The sequence below is a fragment of the Carassius carassius genome, chromosome 1, assembly GCF_963082965.1.
Source record: "Carassius carassius chromosome 1, fCarCar2.1, whole genome shotgun sequence".
Lineage (NCBI taxonomy): Eukaryota > Metazoa > Chordata > Actinopteri > Cypriniformes > Cyprinidae > Carassius > Carassius carassius.
The window spans coordinates 30866918-30888756 of NC_081755.1; the positions used below are offsets into that span (position 1 = coordinate 30866918).

At 42.9% G+C, this 21839-nt stretch overlaps 2 protein-coding genes across 2 annotated transcripts in view; one reads left to right on the top strand and one right to left on the bottom strand.

The window, feature by feature from the left end:
* The window catches only part of grna (granulin a), a 40491-nt gene extending 24531 nt beyond the window's left edge, over positions 1–15960 (bottom strand). The window contains exons 1-16 of the mRNA XM_059555614.1: positions 15923–15960; positions 15572–15657; positions 14744–14881; positions 14172–14309; positions 13706–13834; positions 13400–13484; positions 13137–13243; positions 12575–12725; positions 12387–12482; positions 12187–12284; positions 10945–11098; positions 10748–10848; positions 2338–2491; positions 2141–2241; positions 822–975; positions 625–716 (exon numbers count right to left, since the gene is read on the bottom strand). Coding sequence (XP_059411597.1) covers positions 625–716; positions 822–975; positions 2141–2241; positions 2338–2491; positions 10748–10848; positions 10945–11098; positions 12187–12284; positions 12387–12482; positions 12575–12725; positions 13137–13243; positions 13400–13484; positions 13706–13834; positions 14172–14309; positions 14744–14881; positions 15572–15574 — 1701 coding nt within the window. The 5' untranslated portion in view covers positions 15575–15657; positions 15923–15960. The remainder of the gene's footprint in view (positions 1–624; positions 717–821; positions 976–2140; positions 2242–2337; positions 2492–10747; positions 10849–10944; positions 11099–12186; positions 12285–12386; positions 12483–12574; positions 12726–13136; positions 13244–13399; positions 13485–13705; positions 13835–14171; positions 14310–14743; positions 14882–15571; positions 15658–15922) is intronic.
* A 1118-nt stretch (positions 15961–17078) lies between these two features.
* LOC132144984 (interferon-induced 35 kDa protein homolog) lies at positions 17079–21549 on the top strand. The gene is made up of 10 exons (XM_059555629.1): positions 17079–17292; positions 17780–17809; positions 17904–17975; positions 18641–18799; positions 18896–19012; positions 19227–19371; positions 20044–20150; positions 20263–20449; positions 20536–20642; positions 20732–21549. Exons 2-10 carry the CDS (start codon positions 17798–17800, stop codon positions 20942–20944), a joined length of 1119 nt encoding a protein of 372 aa, XP_059411612.1. The 5' UTR covers positions 17079–17292; positions 17780–17797; the 3' UTR covers positions 20945–21549.
* The last annotated feature ends 290 nt before the right edge of the window (positions 21550–21839 follow it).

The window sequence follows — 21839 nt, forward strand, 5'->3', positions numbered from 1 at the left end:
CTAGAGCCAAAGGGCATCTATCATCATGCTTTATTTTGTCAGCGCTACACAGGACTTTCTCAGTGTGTTTTTGGATGTGAGGGAAAGACAACCATCTTCAGCTTCCCAAAGTACCCAGTGTTACGTGAAACAGTGGATGCAGTTTGTTTTTCCGGGGCAGCAACAGAGCTTCGCAAGTGTGTTTGATTGTTTCTGTTATTTCGGTGACTAATATTTTATAAACAAGGCCCAGTTCGACGCTGGATTTGCACATCGTTTGATATGGAAAAATGGAGCCTTCCCAGCAATAAAAGATCTCGGTCACGATTCGGAATTACAGATGGTACGTGAAACTGCATCAAATTTTTGTGTTTTGTTGGCAATCGCACTCAAGTGCTCGTCACTCTTTAGCTCCACCTATGGCATGCTTCCAGGAGCTCTGCTGTTTTCAGAGAGCATTGTTAAGCTGTATTTTTCTTTTAAAAATATGATAAAACTACAGACTTTTTGGAGATATGATGGATGCAATACTTCTCTATAGGTACTCAAGATTAACATGAGATTGGGTGAAACTGTGTGTATTATGTCCCCTTTAACAGAATTATTATTCAGTTAATTATTCCTTTAATAGATCAGGTGATTTACCTCAGGCAGTGGACAGCAGGCCCATTCTCCTTCTTGAGTCTTGCAGCATGTGTTTCCATCAGGACAGGCCGCAGTGTCATTGCAGGGAACATCTGAATGCCCCGAAAAGACCAGAAATTGTATAAATGCTTCAAGAACAAATAAAATGGTAGTTGTTTACCGTGTCTGTGTGTGCTGTATTCAGGGCTTTGATCTACCTTGTGTTACAGCCACATTCTGACTGCTGATCAGTTTGACAGGCAGCTTCTCAAACCAAGGCTGAGATCCTGAAGTGTCCTCACACGTCCCAGCAGCTGTATTACATTTCTGACCATGAGGACAGCAGTGGGTGAAGTCGTCACAACACACAGCCTATAGAGAAAATGGAGTTATTGTATCAAAATTTCTTATTCTGTAACACTTTATTTAAGGTGTCCTTATCACACACCTTACTTGTACTTACTATTATAATAACAATAAAATATGCATAATTAGATGCAAGTCACCCTAAACCAAACCCTTATCCTAACCCCTACCACACAGTAAGTATATGTAGTTAATTAAGATTAGTCAGTACTTAAATGTATAATAACACTGTAACAGGAACACTTTAAAGGGATCATATCATTTATATTTTTTCTTTCTCTTTGGAGTGTTACAAGCTCTTGGTGCATAAAGAAGATCTGTTAATTTGCAAAGACTAAACTCTTAAATCCAAAAAGAAATTCTTACAGTTAAGAGTCAACCACGTCTACCTAAAATAGATCATTGTAACACGGCTCCACATGTCTACGTCATGATGTGGGAAGAATTGCATAACACTGCCCAAATGTTCAAGTAAAGAAATAAGGCGTAACTTTCATTCTCACTTTTTCCGTCGACGCCATGTAGTGGAGATGCTGTGTATTTCATTGTGAAAGCGTAACTTCTTTGATTTGTCCTCCGAAAGAGGACACAACAACAAATCAGTGGTTAAGTTGTATCTACAAAACTGTTCCAGAACAGTTCAACCCAAATATTCAGATGTGTGCAGCGCATTTTACAGAGGACGAGGATTGTTTCCTGAGAAAGTAGCCTACAATGCCGGCTGTTTCTATAAAGTGGGGCAATTCCAACTTAGCAAAGACAGTCTGGGGCTTCTGACTCAGTCTGTAAGTACGTTTTCATATGTAAAGGATTTGCCATTGATGATTTAAACTGAGTTTTGAGCATTGTAGAGTAGCGCTTGTTGTTTGTTGTTCCTCCAATCACAACTGCAGACATGGTTTTATGTTTATATGGCACAATACGCAACACAACACAACGCGTGAAAAGACAGTATAAGTCATTATAATCTGTTATTATGTCCCTACTGGATGCAACAAATGCCTTGTTTGTAATGGGATTTTATTTTTTTGTTTTGTCACACCAGTCTTCTGACCGGGACACGCATTACGCACTTTGCAATACACCAAATAATGTTCTTTTTATCAACATCATATGACCCCTTTAAAATAAAGTGTAACCTATTATTCCTTTAATAGATCAGGTGATTTACCTCAGGCAGTGGACAGCAGGCCCATTCTCCTTCTTGAGTCTTGCAGCATGTGTTTCCATCAGGACAGGCCGCAGTGTCATTGCAGGGAACATCTGAATGCACCGAAAAGACCAGAAATTGTATAAATGCTTCAAGAACAAATAAAATGGTAGTTGTTTACCGTGTCTGTGTGTGCTGTATTCAGGGCTTTGATCTACCTTGTGTTACAGCCACATTCTGACTGCTGATCAGTTTGACAGGCAGCTTCTCAAACCAAGGCTGAGATCCTGAAGAGTCCTCACACGTCCCAGCAGCTGTGTTACATTTCTGACCATGAGGACAGCAGTGGGTGAAGTCGTCACAACACACAGCCTATAGAGAAAATGGAGTTATTGTATCAAAGTATCTTCTTTTGCTTTCCACAGAAGAAAAAAGTTAAAGGGGATGTCTAATGCTATGTCATGCAAATAAGTTATTTATAATGATAAAGAGTTGGATTCTGTGCTAAACATGGCCAAAGATTTGGATTTATAACAGAGCATTTCCATGTCAAATACACTCCCTCTGGGTTCGTATATGAATTTCAGAGAGTTAATTTTTTTTGATCATTGCTCTTCATGATCTCATGAAGGGTGGTTCTCTTACGAGAGCTCTCTCGTACTGCGTCTTAGCTAAGACGCTACGGGAAAAGTCTCTTTTCACGAAATACTGAAGCAAAAAATTATCCTTAATTTTGTATTTTTGTAAAGCGCATTTGCAGCAGTACACAGCCATAGGCGAGACGGCTCGTTCGCTCATTGGCTTGTTCTGCGGCAACTGCACAGCCTATCGAGTGCGGGCTGATGCAACATCTTGCCACTTCCCGCCGAAACGGGTGTGGCCCAACCTATAAAAGGAGCTCGAAAAGGCTGACTCACCTGATTTTTCATCTCTTCAGCGAAGCTCACGCATCGCTGGATCACGGAGGAAGCAAGCGCCGTCTGAGAAAGCACATCAGCAGGACGAGCCATTCTGAAGCTGCTGGCATCGCCGCCTTCCACTGCCGTTCCTGCTGCGCTATCCGGCGCCTATATCCTTTCAATCCTGTTATATCCAAGCTGTTCTTTATGGGCTCGTCAGAGCCCCACTCAGCGAGGGAGACCGGTACGTCATCTGTGTCTCCTGCCTGGGTGAAGATCATGCAGCGCTCGCTCGCTGACGGCGGATGCCCCCACTGCGAGCTGTTGCCATGGTGACTCTGAGGACTCGCCTGGCCTTTTTCTCTGAGCCTGCATTCTCCGCTGCGCTGAGGCGCCGTAAAAGCATCGCTTCCAGCGGATTCCGGAACCGTCTTCAGCTCAACCGAGCTCGCCGGTTCGCCCTGCTTCACCGCCCCCCCCTGCATCGCTTCCCGGTGGGCAGCGCCCGCTGTTTGCCGGCGCGTCGTCCGAGGAAGTCGATCTCAGGGCCGCGTCGGGGGAAGAGGACACGCGCTCTCTGCTAGCTTCGGGCAGTGAGGGCTGGGCGAGCTCCGGGGATCTCGCGCCTTCTGCTCAGAAGCCCAGCAGACGAGCTGACATCGAGAAGGAGCCGGGGCGAATGCTCGTGTTGGCCGCGATGAGTCTCGGCTGCGAGTGTCTCGTTCGTCTGTCTCACTAGCATTCTCCACACTGATGATGCTAAAAACAGGAACTACCACTCACTTCCGCCGGTGGAACAGGCGATAGCGACGCACCTTTGTCCGCCCTCTGCTGGACGGCGGCAAAAGCGGTGTTGCCATCTAAAGCCTGCTGTGTGACGCTGCGTCGGCACTACTAACGATGGCTGCTTCATCGAAGCGCAGGTGTACGAGTTCTGCTGTGGCCGAGCTCTCACCCAAGCGCGCCGCTGTTTCAGTTCCAGGAATTGTGACTGTCTCAGCGTTTTATGCAATGCGCAAGCCTGCACAGTTGCCCGCTTGCCTGCACACAAAAGCCGTTATCACAACAGCTTCAGCAACGCAGCTCGAGACCCCCGTTCTCGCTCTACTGGCCGTCGCCCCGCGCCGCGGGGACCGCGGCAGAGGATTACGGTGAGGCCGGGAGCCCCGAAGCCATCCTAGGAAAGCCATCTACGCATGCTGCATGACGCTGCGTCGGCACTACACACGATGGCTGCTTCATCGAAGCGCCGGTGTACGAGTTCCGCTGTGGCCGGGCTCTCACCTAAGCGCGCCGCTGTTTCAGTTTCCAGAGATTGTGACTGTTTCAGCGTTTTTTGCAATGCGCAAGCCTGTACGGTTGCCCGCTTGCCTGCACACGAAAACCGTTATCACGGCTACCCAGATATTTCCCGAAAAATTTGTAATTTCTGGTGTCCCGGCCACGGCCGATGGTGCTATAAATGTAGTGATGATGCCCACTGCTCAGTGCCCATCTCCACATATAAGCACAGCCCTTCACACAGGGCTCGCGCCCATAAAAGTGACTCAAGTCGATCACGCGCACTACATAGTAGACGTGCCCACTCCTCAGTGCCCACAATCACTATGTCACACGCGTCATGTGGTTTCTGTAAAAACGAAACCCGTGCACGTTCGTCCGGCCACGGCCGATGGTGCTATAAATGTAGTGACGATGCCCACTCCTCAGTGCCCATCTCCACATGTAAGCACAGCCCTGCACACAGGGCCTGCGCCCATAATGTCGACTCAAGTCGGTCGCGCACACTGCATAGTAAACGTGCCCACCCCTCAGTGCCCACAATTACTATGTCACACGCATCATGTGGTTTCTGTAAAAACGAAACCCATGCATGCTCGTCCGGCCACGGCCGATGGTGCTATAAATGCAGTGACGATGCCCACTACCCAGTGCCCATCTCCACATGTAAGCACAGCCCTGCACACAGGGCTAGCGCACATAAGATCGACACAGATCGGTCGAGCGCGCCACATAGTAAACGTGCCCACTTCCCAGTGCCCACATACACTATGTCACATACGGCGCGGGGCTTCTGTAAAAACGAGGCCCGTGCACGTACATTCTGCACAGGCAGACAGCGAGTTGAAAGTGGTAAAAGTGCACACATGCAGCCCACGGTTACTCGCAGATATATCGAGTCCCACGGGACCCGCTCAGCCTCCCTCCAGTCGGTTAAGCGCCGGAACGGGGTCGAGGAAGAGCGATCTGCCCGCTGTGATCAGCGCGCTCCCCACCTCAGATGCGCAGCACACTCGAGCGCCGCCGTTGCCCAGTCAACAGAGCGCGTTTCGCATCCAGCCCTTAGCCATTCATGCAGATGCATGGTCAGTGCTTCCAGGGGTTTCGGATTGGGTGCTAGGCATTATGAAGAGAGGCTACTCGCTACAGTTTTCTCGACGCCCACCGCGCTTTTCAGCGCGCGTCGAAACTACGGTCAAAACAGAAGTAGCACACATACTTCGGGCCGAAATATCAAAACTGTTGAGCAAAGGGGCTGTAGAACCTGTGTCGAGGGGGGGCTGTACAGCAGATACTTTCTGGTGCCCAAGAGAGACGGGGGTCTCAGGCCCATACTGGATCTAAGACAGCTGAACAAGGCATTGATGAAACGCAGTTTCAAAATGCTCACGACCAGGAAGCTCCTCGCGCAGATTCGCAGAGGGGACTGGTTCATGTCAATAGATCTGAAGGACGCGTATTTTCAAATACAGATAGCGTCAGACCACAGGCGATATTTGAGATTCGCCTTCGAGGGCCAGGCATACCAGTTTGCAGTCCTGCCATTCGGCTTGTCCGTAGCTCCTCGTACGTTTACGAGGTGCATGGATGCAGCGCTCGCTCCTCTCAGACTCAGAGGCATACGAGTGCTGAATTATTTGGACGACTGGCTGGTTCTGGCCCGATCATGAGCGGAGCTCGTGGACCACAGAGCCGTTTACTCGATCACCTCGAGAAGCTCGGCCTCAGTGTCAATTGGGTGAAGAGTTCGCTGAACCCCAGTCAGACGATCCTGTTTCTGGGTATAGTTCTGAATTCGTGTTCCATGATTCCGTGTCCGGCTGTCACCACAGCGCGCGATGGGCATTCAGCGTGCAGCGAGTTCTTTCCGCTGTGGCGCGACTGTGTCGCTCAAACACTGTCAAAAGATGCTGGGTCTCATGGCCTCAGCATCTCCGGTTCTGCGGCTGGGCCTGCTCCGCATGCACCCCCTGCAGTTCTGGCTGAAGGCTCAGGTGCCGCACAGAGCGTGGGCGTCTGGCCGGCTGCATTTCAAGGTCGATCAGAGCTGTGTTGCGGCTCTAGCACCTTGGACAGCGAACGGCTGGTACCGATCAGGTGTAAGCCTGGGGACTTCCCCGAGTGTGAAAGTGGTGTCGAAGGACGCCTCCACTTCGGGATGGGGAGCGCTGCTCGAAGGCAGACCGTGCTTTGGCCTATGGTCAGAACGGGAAAAGCTCCATCATGTCAACTGCCTGGAAATGCTGGCAGTGGAGAACGCGCTGACGCGCTTTTGTCCCCATATCAAGGATCACCACGTCGTAGTCCGTTCGGACAACATGTCCGTGGTGTCCTACATAAATCGCCAGGGCGGTCTCGGGTCCCGAAACCTGTGCAGGCTGACAGAACGCCTCCTGATTTGGGCTCAGCGCAACGTGCGCTCGCTGAGAGCAGTGCATGTGCCTGGACTGCAGAATCTGGGTCCAGACAGGCTGTCCAGAGGCAATGTTCCTACGGGCGAATGGTCTCTACACCCGCAAACAGTCCGGCTGTTGTGGGAGAGATCTGGCATGGCGGAGGTGGACCTCTTTGCGTCCCACGAAAACGCTCACTGCCCCGCGTTCTTTCCAAGAACGAAAGCGCGCTGTCACGGAGATGGCCGTGCTGCCTGCTTTATGCGTTCCCTCCCGTCTCCCTCCTTCCGTGGGTGATAGAACGGGGGTGAGAGAAACGAGATGTTCAATACTGCTTGTAGCACCTCTTTGGAAGAACCAACCATGGTTCCCAGATCTGATGCAGTTAGCAGATGTCGCCCCGTGGCTGGTACCGTTGAGGAGAGACCTCCTCTCGCAGGCCAGGGGCTCGATTTGGCACCCTCAACCGTAGTTGTGGTCCCTCTATGTATGGGCACTCAACGGTTACCCGCTGATCTCGCAGTGGGAGTGCTAAATACCATCACTCAGGCTAGAGCTCCGTCGACACGACGTCTGTATGCCTCGAAGTGGTCGGTGTTCTCCAGCTGGTGCACAGCTCGAGGTTATTCACCCCTTAGTTGTGAGGTGACGGAGGTCCTCTCCTTCCTTCAGGAGCTGTTGGATAAGGGCAGAGCCCCATCCACGCTCAAAGTTTATGTGGCTGCCATCGCGGCGTTTTCTGAAACGGCGTCCGGTCAGTCAATAGGAAGGAATGATTTAGTCATCCGGTTCCTCAGAGGAGCTAGGAGGCTGAATCCTCCCAGACCTCCGTCAGTCCCTATGTGGGAACTCGCGGCGGTTTTGGAGGCCTTGAAGGGTCCCCCTTTCAAGCCTATCCAATCGATTAGCCTTCAGCATCTGTCGTTCAAGACAGTATTCTTGTTGGCTCTCGCTTCTGTGAAGCGTGTGGGTGATTTGCACGCGCTCTCGGTGAGCCAGTCGTGCTTGGAGTTTGGGCCCAATGACTCAAGAGTCATACTCAAACCTAGGCACGATTATGTGCCGAAATCCCTCAACACACCGTTTCGGGCTCAGGTTATTGCCCTGTCTGCCCTGCCGGTGTCAGGGGAGGATGGAGACTCGAGTCTTCTTTGCCCTGTCAGGGTTTTAAGAGCTTATGTGTCTCGCTCTGCTGCCTTTCGGCAGACGGAGCAGCTATTTGTCTCGTTCGGTGGGCGTTCCAAGGGAATGGCTGTTTCGAGACAGACGCTATCCAGATGGATAGTTGACGCCATAGCGTTAGCTTACGCTTCCAGGGGCCTTCAGTGCCCGTTGGGCGTCAGAGCACACTCCACAAGAGGCGTCGCCTCGTCGTGGGCGTGGTCTACTGGGATCTCCTTGCAGGATATATGTATGGCAGCAGGTTAGGCCTCGCCGTCTACATTTATCAGGTTCTATAACCTGGAGGTTCCCGCCTTGCAAGCAAGGCTGCTGTCGGTATAGGCGAATCAGGGCCCTGAGGGCAACAAAATTAAGGATAATTTTTTGCTTCAGTATTTCGTGAAAAGAGCCTTTTCCCGTAGCGTCTTAGCTAAGACGCAGTAGTCGTTCGCTCTTCTAGAGAGAACCGAGGTTACGTTTAGTAACCGAGTTTGATTTCCTTGTATGGGCACTTCTCCCAGAAAAGCGCACTTGCGCACACATTGACCAGAGCCAAAGTGCATCTATCATCATGCTTTATTTTGTCAGCGCTACACAGGACTTTCTCAGTGTGTTTTTGGATGTGAGGGAAAGACAACAATCTTCAGCTTCCCAAGGAACCCAGTGTTACGTGAAACAGTGGATGCAGTTTGTTTTTCCGGGGCAGCAACAGAGCTTCGCAAGTGTGTTTGATTGTTTCTGTTATTTCGGTGACTAATATTTTATAAACAAGGCCTAGTTCGACGCTGGATTTGCACATCGTTTGATATGGAAAAATGGAGCCTTCCCAGCAATAAAAGATCTCGGTCACGATTCGGAATTACAGATGGTACGTGAAACTGCATCAAATTTTTGTGTTTTGTTGGCAATCGGCACTCAAGTGCTCGTCACTCTTTAGCTCCACCTATGGCATGCTTCCAGGAGCTCTGCTGTTTTCAGAGAGCATTGTTAAGCTGTATTTTTCTTTTAAAAATATGATAAAACTACAGACTTTTTGGAGATATGATGGATGCAATACTTCTCTATAGGTACTCAAGATTAACATGAGATTGGGTGAAACTGTGTGTATTATGTCCCCTTTAACAGAATTATTATTCAGTTAATTATCCCTTTAATAGATCAGGGCCTGGTTCCCCGATAACTTTCACTCTTAGCGCGCTAAGAAGACATCGAAAGATATATCTTACCAAAGTTGTTGATGTTTCTAAGTGTGTTCCCCGAAGTGTCCCTTAGGAAGCTTCTTAGCACGCTGCCTCTTACGTCCGACGTTACAAGAGCGCTGTCCAAAGTCAGGGTGCTGAATTAGTTGGCATCGATTGCTCATGAATCGATTTTCCACTTTACGCGAAGGTGCAATACAGCGTTAAGAAAGACAACACGTTCTATGCAAATGAAACATTCCTCAAATTATTACAGTAACATTTATTTTAACATAGTTTAAGTTATCAGTAAAATATAGACTATAAATTAAATTATCAAAGGGTCAGTAATGTTCACACGATATGTTGTGACGGTAAGACAAACCGGGTATCCCTCGCTAATCATCCATCCCGTTGTGCCACTTGTGCCGCTTCTTGACATGGGTTTAACGACTTATAAAAATTATATAATACACTTTAATATTAATGGCAAGGTACTTTACAATTAGAATTGATTGGCAAGCAGCTGCAGTTACTTCTGTTTAATGTGGTATTGATTGCAATTGGTTTGTGTTTTTAATAAAAAGCAACCTATCTACAATGAACAGAGAGAGAGAGAGAGAGAGAGTTAGATACAAAATATGCTGGGGAAGCAACGTAAAAAAGGGCACCAAGCCTCTCGTCAGAGGAACTTGAAGTGTTGCTGGACCTTGCCACCAGGTAAGATATCACACCCCTATGGTCCACTATAACCTGCACATTTATGGCCGCGTCTTCCTTTCGCGATAAGTAGCCTACGCCTGATCATTCACTGATGGATTGGCGATAGGGATGAGTGCCATCCACCAGGATGCAATCCCCGGCATGGCGCAGAATGGCGTTGGTGACAGTGTGGACGCACTTCCACACAGAGGTCTTGATTAGGCTGTAGCCCTGTCCCAAAAAAAAAGTAGCGCTGGGCTTCAGGGCTTAAAGCAGAATTCCGCCGCGTTAGCCTGGCCAGCGCAGGTCTGGGAAGGTCCAGCTGCTCCACAATGAGTTGTTTTGGGAGGGGATTTTTTTTAATATAGCCACGTCAGGCAAAATGTCAAAAGGGCTTAAGTTTTGCCGAATAAAAAAACTGACATGGACTAAACGGCTCCGAGTCCGACTCCGTCTTTGATTCAATACAAGAACACGTTGGATCGATAGTTGGTCGCTTACTGGACACCACCGTGCTTAGCCATTTAAAGATCTTAGCCATTTAGAGCCAAATTGTTTGCCAGATTTTAATTATCAAAAAAATGATTGCCAATTCATTTTAATTACATTACGAAAAAGCCTAGGCTAATTACCACCTTATTAGTTCTGTAACCACATAAAGTCAACTTCATAAATAGGCCTGTATCCATTGCGAACATAATTTATTATGAGTCTTAAAAAATAACAGAACATCATTGTTGAGCCACAAAATTGTCAACATACCATAGTTTGACTTGTACTTCGCTGCGCTGGTTTCTAAAGACTGCTGTACAGTAGCGTCATGAGCTCAAATAACGCTAAGAGAGAGCTACGAATGGTCCAGACCAACCTTACGAAAGTGTGACTTACAGAAGATATACTTAGCGTACGAACGTTTTGGGAACTGTGCCATAAGGTTAAGAGAGAGGTTAAGGAATAGGTTAAGAACTACTTAGCGAAAAGAACGTTTTGGGGAACCGGGCCCAGGTGATTTACCTCAGGCAGTGGACAGCAGGCCCATTCTCCTTCTTGAGTCTTGCAGCATGTGTTTCCATCAGGACAGGCCGCAGTGTCATTGCAGGGAACATCTGAATGCACCGAAAAGACCAGAAATTGTATAAATGCATCAAGAACAAATAAAATGGTAGTTGTTTACCGTGTCTGTGTGTGCTGTATTCAGGGCTTTGATCTACCTTGTGTTACAGCCACATTCTGACTGCTGATCAGTTTGACAGGCAGCTTCTCAAACCAAGGCTGAGATCCTGAAGAGTCCTCACACGTCCCAGCAGCTGTGTTACATTTCTGACCATGAGGACAGCAGTGGATGAAGTCGTCACAACACACAGCCTAATGAGAATATTATCATACACCATTAACTTAAAGGGGTAGTTCTCCCAGTAATCAAAATTTTGTCATTAATAACTCACCCTCATGTTGTTTCAAACCTGTAAGACCTCCGTTTATCTTTGGAACACAGTTTAAGATATTTTAGATTTAATCCGAGAGCTCTCAGTCCCTCCATTGAAGCTGTGTGTACGGTATACTGTCCATGTCCAGAAAGGTAAGAAAAACATCATCAAAGTAGTCCATGTGACATCAGAGGGTCAGTTAGAATATTTTGAAGCATCGAAAATACATTTTGGTCCAAAACCAAAATTTGCAAAAACTACGACTTTATTCATCATTGTCTCTTCTGTGTCTGTCGTGAGAGAGAGTTCAAAACAAAGCAGTTTGTCATATCCGGTTCGTGAACAAATCATTCGATGTAACCGGATCTTTTTGAAACAGTTCACCAAATTGAACTGAATCGTTTTAAACGGTTCGCGTCTCCAATACGCATTAATCCACAAATGACTTAAGCTGTTAACTTTTTTAATGTGGCTGACACTCCCTCTGAGTTAAAACAAGCCAATATCCCGGAGTAATGCATGCACTCAAACAGTACACTGACTGAACTGCTGTGAAGAGAGAACTGAAGATGAACACCGAGCCGAGCCAGATAACGAACAAAAGATTGACTCGTTCTCACAACAGACCCGGAAGAGAAGACAATGCTGAATAAAGTCGTAGTTTTTGCTATTTTTGGACCAAAATGTATTTTCGATGCTTCAAAATTTTCTAACTGACCCTCTGATGTCACATGGACTACTTTGATGATGTTTTTCTTACCTTCCTGGACATGGACAGTATACCGTACACACAGCTTCAATGGAGGGACTGAGAGCTCTCGGACTAAATCTAAAATATTTTAAACTGTGTTCTGAAGATGAACAGAGGTCTTACGGGTTTGGAACGACATGAGGGTGAGTTATTAATGACAAAATTTCGTTTTGCTGGGTGAACTAACCCTTTAATGCAAAACACAACTCTACATCAGGATTGGTTATATAAGACAGAGATATAACGGTCAAGCGACTTGTCATTGGGTGAATTACTTCAGGCAGTGGACAGCAGGCCCATCCTCCTTCTTGAGACTTGCAGCATGTGTTTCCATCAGGACAGGCCGCAGTGTCATCGCAGGGAACATCAGAGGCTGAATATAAAGAAGGCAATGACAGAAACCATTTGAGAAGTGTTATCATTTATGCACACATATAAAACATGTATGTATTGCAATCTATAAATTTGCACATACTTTTTGGTAGTGCACCAGGCAATGTAGTAATTTGCTTGCCAGCAGTAGTGATTCGTCTGGCAGTAGTGAGTTCAGCTTCAGTCCTCCTTTCTGCAGCTTTTGAAGAATTAGGGCAAAGATATGAAAATGCTGAACTGCATTAATGGAAGTTATCAGAAAATTTATAAATCTCTGGGATAATAGCCTACATTTGTGATCTTCCCATTCAGCTCTAAGACGAGCAGGGAATTTGGCCCACATAGGCAGCTCCTGATTGGTGGAGGACATGCATTTGGAGCCTTCAACATCACAGACACTGTCCTCTGGACAACAGTGGATTTTATCGTCACAACATACAGCCTACAGAAACCACAAACGACAGAGGAAAGAATGCAAGAGAAAAAACATTCATGAACAAATTAAGAAAACTTTATTCAGCAAGGATCCTTGAATTAGATAAAAAGTGTCTTTAGCAGCTGTCTAACAGTAATTAAATTAGCATATTATAATGATTTCTCAAAGATCAAAGATCATGTTACACTTTGCCATCACAAGAATAAAGTACAGTACATCTTAAAATATATCACAGAAGTACACTAGTTTTGATGAATAAATATTAAAAAAGGGTTTTTATTTTAAAATAAAGAAAAAAAAGAGGTTCAAAATCTATATTCATTTAAAGACTGTGAAAAAACAGCTTAACTTTCTGAACTGAGAACTCTATGTCAACATGTCTCTGCACATATTACTGTATTTCAGCTGGGCCGATACCTTTGGCAGGGGACAGCATGCCCACTGACCATCTTCTGTCCCACAACATGTGGTGTCCACGGGGCACTCTGAGGTCCCATTTCCACAAAGAACAGCTTCAGCTGGTTCTACAAACAATCACAGGACAACACCATGAGATGCAAGTACATCCTATCCAAATTAATACAGCGAATCTCTCCATTAACCTGTTATAAATGTATATGGGTCTTCTTTAAATAAAGCATCTTTCAATTGTGAAACGCTCTAGTCCACATCTTCCATACCTTTTAGTTTGACACAGGAATTGCTGTCTACACTGCATTCATGGTCTTTTGCGCAGCAGTGTTTCCCGTCTGAGCACACAAGGCCCTGAAAAAGAGAAACATTATATATGTATATTCTTACATATATTATATAGTATATATTCTTATAAAACAAATAAAGAATAGAAAGGAGTATATATCTAAGGGGTCAATGTTTTAGTAACACTACGATTCTTTTGTGATGAGGTGAGAGGCCTTTCAATACACCATGTCTTGGACAAGGAGATAGTGGTTTTGGGCCCATGTTCCTGTAATAATGTAACTTACCTGTGCTACAGGACAGCACCCATATGAAGAAGCCATCAGCAGACAGGAGAACTCAGCAGGACAGAAGGAGCCATCGGGACAGGTGATGTCATCTTCACTTGCAGGTAATGAGGGAATCATTCTGAATGACTGAGGAATGAGGATTGTTAAAGGCACAGTCCACCCAAAAATGAAAATTAGGTCATCATTTACTCAACCTCCAAACCTGTATCTGTTTGTTTCTTCTGTTGAACACAAAAGAGAATATTTTGAAGTAGGTTGGTCACCAAGCAGTGGACGGTAGCCATTGACTGAAAAATGGCAACCATCTGTTTGGTTACCTACATTCTTCAAAATATCTATTTTTTTATTAGGTTGAGTAAATGATGACAGAATTTTCCATTTTTGAGTAAACTATCCATTTATGACATAAGAAGCAGCTTTGAGTACTCTTTTATTGGACTCCTCATACTATATAATTTCTCACTTTGGGAAGGTCTGTCCATTTAGCCGGTGTCCTCTCCACAAACAGCAGTGTATGTGTGGCGTTTATACACATGGAGTCCATAACACTGCACAACATGTCTTCAGGACAGCAGTGCAGGTGGTCCTCACAACACTCTCCCTACACACACACACACACACACACACACACACACAATTTTACCCATGCATTAGCTGATTGAGCAATACAGCACTGAAGCTGGACATTTGACAGACAACCTCCTGATTACAGCTTCATTTCTTTGCGCTCTTTGAATAGCAAAGTCATCAAAGAGTGATTTGCATGTTGATACTATATGGGTGCCTTATCATATCCCATATTACAAGAGCTAACAGTGTGAATGTGCGTCAAAAAGGGTGCTATTGAGGAATATCTGAGTGAGTATAAAAATACGAGCACTAAGTTACAGTAAGTTCCCTATCATTGTGCAGTTTATCTTCCCTTGTCTGATCTCAACTGATTTCTACAACCTTTATTGTATTTATAGAAGAGTACCTGACACTATTCTAAAATGAAACTTTCTTTATGTATCTGTCACAAGTTCGGTCTCTCACATGATGGAAAGGGCAGCAGCTGAACTCTCCGGTGGGATCCTGGCAGCATGTCTGGCCTGCCTCACACACTTCATTGTTGGGGCACTGCAAGCACGCAACCAGAGTCACCAGAGCGAGGCCTAATGTCACTTTCAACATCTGGATGGAAAAAGATAGAGTTAACACGTTAAAAGTAACAGATTTTTAAATGAAATGTGTCTGATGTGTTTAAGCAGAAAATGATACATGCTTTCACTGTAACCCATCAGACCTTTATATCTCAGATGCAGGGTTGCAATTTAACAAACATTTTCTGATGTATAATTCACCATCTCCTCTTTTGTTGAGCTATAAAAATCCAAGTATATCATTTTAATTCTTGTATCACTTCCTCTTTCACATCTAGAAATTTGAAGCAAAAGCTTACCAGAGAAACTATGCTGACCTCAGAAACAACAACTGAAACTCAGGATTACAGGCAAAATGTCTCAGACAAAGTGGTTCAAAGTCAGCAAAATGATTTTTGTTAGACAGTTGGTCAGTGTCTTATTCTCGTATTTCTAACTGAGGGCAAACCAGGGCATCAGTCAAATTAAAATTGTTCAGTTTTATTTCCTTGTTTTGACAAAGGATATTCCCCCTTATGAATGCCAACCCACACTGAGACAGAGACTGGTTTTAGCACTAGGCAGCAAAAAGGGGAAACTGTGAATGTGGTTTTTTCCCTTTTTTTTCAGTTGCTATTTCTCACTGAGCATAATGGTTTAAAAAAAATCAGTTTCATAAAGAAAATTGTAATTTTTTTCTTAAGTTAAAGAAAGAGAGAGGATGCACTTTAGTTCATCTTACCATTAATTGTTGAATGAATAGGTGGATTTGTAAACGGCTGAAGGTGAATGACCAGTCCGTGGATCCGTGGACTCCAAGTTACCGGTCTGTGAGCAGACATAAATAGATAAAATAAAATAATAGAAATCCATCATGCATTTAATTATATTTTACCCTTTACTACATCAATATGCCACATAAACGTGAGTAAGTTCCCTGTAGGAAAAAAATCTGCCATAGCAACGAGTGACGTCTAATTCTGCACAATAAATCTCAATGAGCAAAGCAATTTTGCATACAACTTTTACCATGCTGTACAAAAAAAGCACAAGGTCGTCTGAGACGGACGACGGAAATAGCTACAAGACCTACCTTGTCCCCTCACAACGATTCCACACTGTGCTTGAATTAATAAATGTTTGCCCCTTAAATGTAGAGCTCTGTCAAGCTCCGCCTATATAAGAGGACAGCCTTTGGATAATGTAACTGTGTCTATCAGTAACAGAGGTGTGTCACCCGTGGTTTTATTTCTTTGGAAATGTTCATGGAAAGATGACTAGTTTATAATAAACAACTATAACTAGAAAATAAAAAATAAAATAAAATAAAATAAAATAAAATAAAATAAAATAAAATAAAATAAAATAAAATAAAATTAAATTAAATTAAATTAAATTAAATTAAATTAAATTAAATTAAATTAAATTAAAAGGCTGCATGTTGTTCATACAGCCCTAGAGTAATTACTTTTTACTTTGTATAGCTCTCATTTGTAGGGCACCTTGAATAAAGTAAGTCTGTTTAATTAACCTAATGTAAATATTCTATTCTAGAATATAATACAGCGTTTCATTTATGACATCATCAGCACAACCAAACTGATACCCAGTTAAATATAATTATACATTTATAAATTAATAAAGTATAAGCGACCCACATGATAAAATACTATAGTAATTTATAGTAAATAATATAGTGTTTTTGAACCATATAGTAAAGTGAATTATACTGTATAGCTATAGTGCTTATAACACTTTGCCAATGAATGCTACAGCATAGCTATAGTATTAAATATAGTTAACTGATAAACTGTAATAAATACTGTAGTATACTTTATTTTTCTCTACATTAAACTGCAGTGTATTGTAGTATCATATACCCAATAGTTATAGAAAACTTAGTACAGCATTGGGTAAAGTAAACTGTTTATATTACTATAGTTGTTATAATACCACAGCAACTATAGAAATACCACAACAAATTAATTCAAGTAGCCTACTTTGCTATAGTATGGTTCAAAAACACTATAGTATTTACTATTGTCACAGGTCGTCGAGGAATGAGAACAGCAAATGAAGATACATCACTCAAAGCAGACTTTACTGAGACTTCAGACTGGGTACAGGCAGCACATGTCATAAGCTAATAACCTACCAAGACTAGAACAGAACCAGGACTATATTACACACATGGTGAATGAGAGAAGTAAGCAGGAACAGCTGGACAAGGATTAACTAATCAGAAACCATTGAAACCAATGAGAGCTCACAACAGACATGACAGGAACTGAACTAAACGTAATCGTGACAACTATGTGGGTACTGTTATAGGCTACTGTTAAAGAATGATATTATTGTTTAACACCACCCCCTGGTGACAAAAGCTCGTTGATATATATTTCAATGATTATAATGCCTGAAACGAAAGCGAAACTGCTCTCTCTAACGGTTTGCTACATCACGGTAAGTTTTTCATCTGTTTATTTATTTATTTTTAGGCCTATGCACAAAACAAATAATCGTGAAACAACACAAAAGTTATACAATTGTTTAAAAGACTGCCGTTACAAAAAGTTACTATGTTAACTGTGCTGTTTTTTGTTTGTTAAAAATGCAGTGGTGTCTAAGACAAAGCGTAGGCTAGGCCTAACTTTATGACAAGCGAAAGAATGTAAAGTCAGCATTTACGAGCAATAATAAATGTAAATGTGTGCTTGCGCCTAATTAAGTGTCAAATAGGTTTCATTTAAATTGTTTTTTAGCGCTTTTGGTGACGTCAAAAACACATGCTGTTGAACTTCATGTAGTTCAGACTAAAGCTTAAGTTTAGTAGCCAAACACAACCAGCAATATTCAGACGTTAAAATATTCCGTTCGCTGGAAAAACAAGGTGCTAGTATAGATTATAAACTCTTCTGTCCTAGTAATAATACTTCCTGTGTGTTTACAGGTTCTTGCATAGGTAGAAATGTCTGCTGAGGTAAAGGAAGTTCTTCTGGCAAAGACTTTAATTTTATTTTTGACATTCGACTCTCTCTATTCAGTACCATGCCTCTTTTTCTTTGTCCACTTAGGATTTCAGCATTGTTACAGACTGTGAGTCTCTGAGATGTCAGGACAGTGTACTGGAGATCAACAAATACAAGGTGTGTCAATTAGGGTGACCATATGAGCCATTTTCCCAGGACGCGTCCTTGCTAGGATTTCTATATTGCCTAAAACATCCAAAAGTAGTTTGACCAATAACATGCAGGTATGGTACATAATCGACCAAGTGTGGCACGTGAGAAGGTGAGATCTACAGAGAACGATCAAAGCAATGCAAATACACATATGTTAGGTGTTTGTTCTTTCATTCAACTTGGAGCGTCGCTGTGCACCGATCATTGTATGACACCAAAATACCAAGAGAGTGATTTTAATGCACAAGGAGCAGTCTGCTCTGCTCTCTATAGCTCTTATGAATGTCATACAATGATTGATCTGCACAGCACAAACAGCCAAAATCTGGATATTTTAGGCAATATAAAAATCCTGGTAAGGACGCGTCCTGGAAAAATGGCTCATATGATCACCAGGGGCGCCGGACTGGGGGTAAAACCAGTACTGATTGATTACTAGGGCCCCAAAGGAAGAGAGGGCCCTTGAAAAGTCTGGAATATATATTTTCAAGGGGGGGGGGGGGGGGGCATTAGGACTGCCTATGCATAGGGCCTGGGATCTTGTGCAGCGCCCCTGATGATCACTTGTTTTCTGGTTGAACCCATCATAATAGGCCTATTATAACCATTGTCATCTCATCTGTCCACAGGCACAATATGAAGCATTAGTGAAGGAACAACAAATACTGAGAGATGGCATCGATACCAACAAATACTATGCCAAGGAATTTAAACAACGAGCTAATGAAAAGAAAGCATTATCTGAAGAAGAAAACAAGAAACATATTAAGGCAACTCAGAAAGAGAAGGTCCGTTAAAAAAAAAAAAAAAAAATGACCAGACACTCATTGTATCCCATAATTTAAATACATTTAAAAACTGTGGTAATGGGTTCCTCTGTGCAGGAGCGATGCAGAGCTGTACAGGAGGAGAACGCCAAGCTGCAGAAGGAGATCCTGAAACTAAAGGAGGAGATGCAAAGCCTGGACTGTAAAAACAGCACTCTGAAAAAGCAAACTGAGGTTTAAAAGTGTCAAGATAAATATATTCACGCTTGTTTTTGTTGCAACCATTGCACTGAATTGGCTGTGAGGCTCTACAGTATATCAGTACAATATATTGAAATACTTTTTTAGTAATCTATACATTTAATTTCCCTTATTTAAAAACAAACAAAAAAAACATGGACAATTTAACAACTGTGAGAATTTTAACAAGGTTCTACGTTGACTGCAGATCTCTACAGCAGTGCCTGAGAGGAAGGTTGTGTTTCGGGGAAATACAAAAGAGGGAGCCCATGCTGTGAGTTTTGATGTGAATCCCCAAATGGTTTATCCGATGGAGGGTGGAACCGCACTGATCACCTTTGAGGAAAAGGATGGTATGTAATTGTCCAAACTAGAATCATAACAATAAAAAAACTATGTCAAAAGTGCCTAAAAGTTCACCTGTAATAAAGAACAATTCGTCATAATTGTGACCCTGGAGCACAAAACCAGTCTAGAGTTGCTGGCCAATAGCCAAAAAAAAACATTGTATGGGTCAAAATAATCTTATTTATTTTTATTAGGTTATTAAATGTAGAACATGTTCCATGAATACATTTTCTAAATTCCCTACTGTAAATATAAAAACTTAATTTTTGCTTAGTAATATGCACTGTTAAGAACTTAATTTGGACAACTTTAAAGGCAATATTTCTCTTTGTTATTTTGTTAGGGTTTTTTTGCACCCTCCAGATTTTCAAATAGTTGTATCTCGGCCAAATATTGTCCATAACAAACCTTACATCAATGGAAAGCTTATTTATTCTGCTTTCAGATAATGTATAAGTCTCAGTTAAAAAAAAAAAAAAAAACCTTATGACTGGTTTTGTGGTCCATGGTCACATAATGTTTGAAGTCATTTTAATTAATCTCAAGGCACCCTTGGAAGTTTGTCGAGGACCCCTAGTGGGTCAGGGCTGTCTGGTTATGAATCACTGCCATAGATTTTCCTCTTGTGGCTTATTGCTTTAACCTCTATTCAAATCTCTGCTAATATTTCATCTTAGTGGCTCAGAAAATACTGAACCTAAAGAATCATTCGGTGGAACTTGGAGACTGTACCATCAATGTGCAGGCAAAACCCATTCAGTTCCTGGTACCCAGCTATGTTGAGGTAATGGAGACAAGCTGACTTCCATTTACCAACATGGATTGTTTGTTTTGGATTGCATTGTGTTCATATGGACTAACATGATAAAACAACTCTCTCTCTCTCCATCTGTTAGATGGAAACACAAGTGTGCCCACGCAGAATCCTAGTCTCCAACCTGCCAAAGGAAGAACCAGAGGAGAGAGTACTAGACAAACTGGACATCCATTTCTCTAAGAAGAAGAATGGAGGCGGCGAGGTGGAGGACAAGGACATGCTACATGACTCTGGCACTGTGGTCATTACCTTTGTAGATGATAACAGTAAGTTAACTAAATTCATTCAGTCTGACACATCTCGGTGCACGATGCTTGTTTTTTTTTTCCAATTGTTTTCTATTTGTCTTCAGTTGCTAAACGTCTTTCTGACAAACAAGATCATGAGGTAGACTTTGGTAGAAAGAAGTACAAGGTGAAGGTCACTCCATTCCTCAATGGCGAGATTTCCCAAATGAAGGTATGAAGTATAGAGTATAGAGTATGTCACAATTTCAACTGTTAATGCTGCATAGTTTCTGATGTAAGCTGACTGTTGCTCCCTATCAGATCTGTGACTCCGAGTGCATGCGCACAGTGCTGCTGACGGGCATCCCTGACATCATGGAAAAAGATAACCTGCAGGACCACCTGGAGATCCACTTCCAGAAGACGGCCAATGGTGGCGGAGAGGTGGAAGGCATCGTCTACAACCCTCTAGGCCACACCACCCTGGCTCTGTTTGATGAGGACTATCCTCAAGACAGCCAGAGCGAAAGTTAGAAACCTCTACAGCCCAGAGGTCCAATGCTGCCTTTAGACGACAAAATAGATCATTCATTCATTATAGACTTGATCAAGCAAACTCCTAATTTGTATGCATCTCGCAAAAAGTTATATAGTATGTATCTCTTTCCCTCTTATTTACTGTAATATTTACTGTGATGTTTGCAATACACAAATGGGAAAACCAAAAAAAAAAAAAAGAAAATAGACACACACTTTTTTTTTTTTTTTTTTTTACATTTAAGCTTATTTGTTTAGCTGTTTTGATTTTTAGTCAGTCGTTCTATTTTTGTTATTACAGTAGTGAGGAATGTTGGCAGATATGAGCTTAATAGTTATAAAAAAAATTAACTATGCAAAATTAAAAATGGTACTTTTTCTTATACTTTCTGATTTATTTTATAATATATGAGCCAGACATGTTTTGGGTTTTTGAAATTCAGCAAATAATGTGCACAAGAAGTTTCTACACATATTACATCCACCAAATATTAATGTTGATCAAAATCTATGCTTAATAACCAAGCAACTAGACTTTCAGAAACCAATATTTATAGGCGGTTGAAGCCAAAGGCATTCCGTATTACGCATTTGGATGAAAATGGAATTTATTTGTAAAAATACAGTAACAGAAAAAGTAAAAACATCTACTCTGAAAAACCCTTCAAACAAAACAAACCAATCATGAGTGCAGCAGCAGCCCCCTCAGCACAGTAAAAATGTGAAAGACACAGCCCACTCCATCAGGCACTTAGACAGAAAAGATGTGGAGTAGTGCATAGATTAAAATAAAATGAAAAAAAGTTTAAAATGAAGGGAAAAAAGGGGGAGGGGGTCACAATAAGCCGATAGGTATTCTAAACGTTAAAACAACACCAGAAATAAGTTAAAA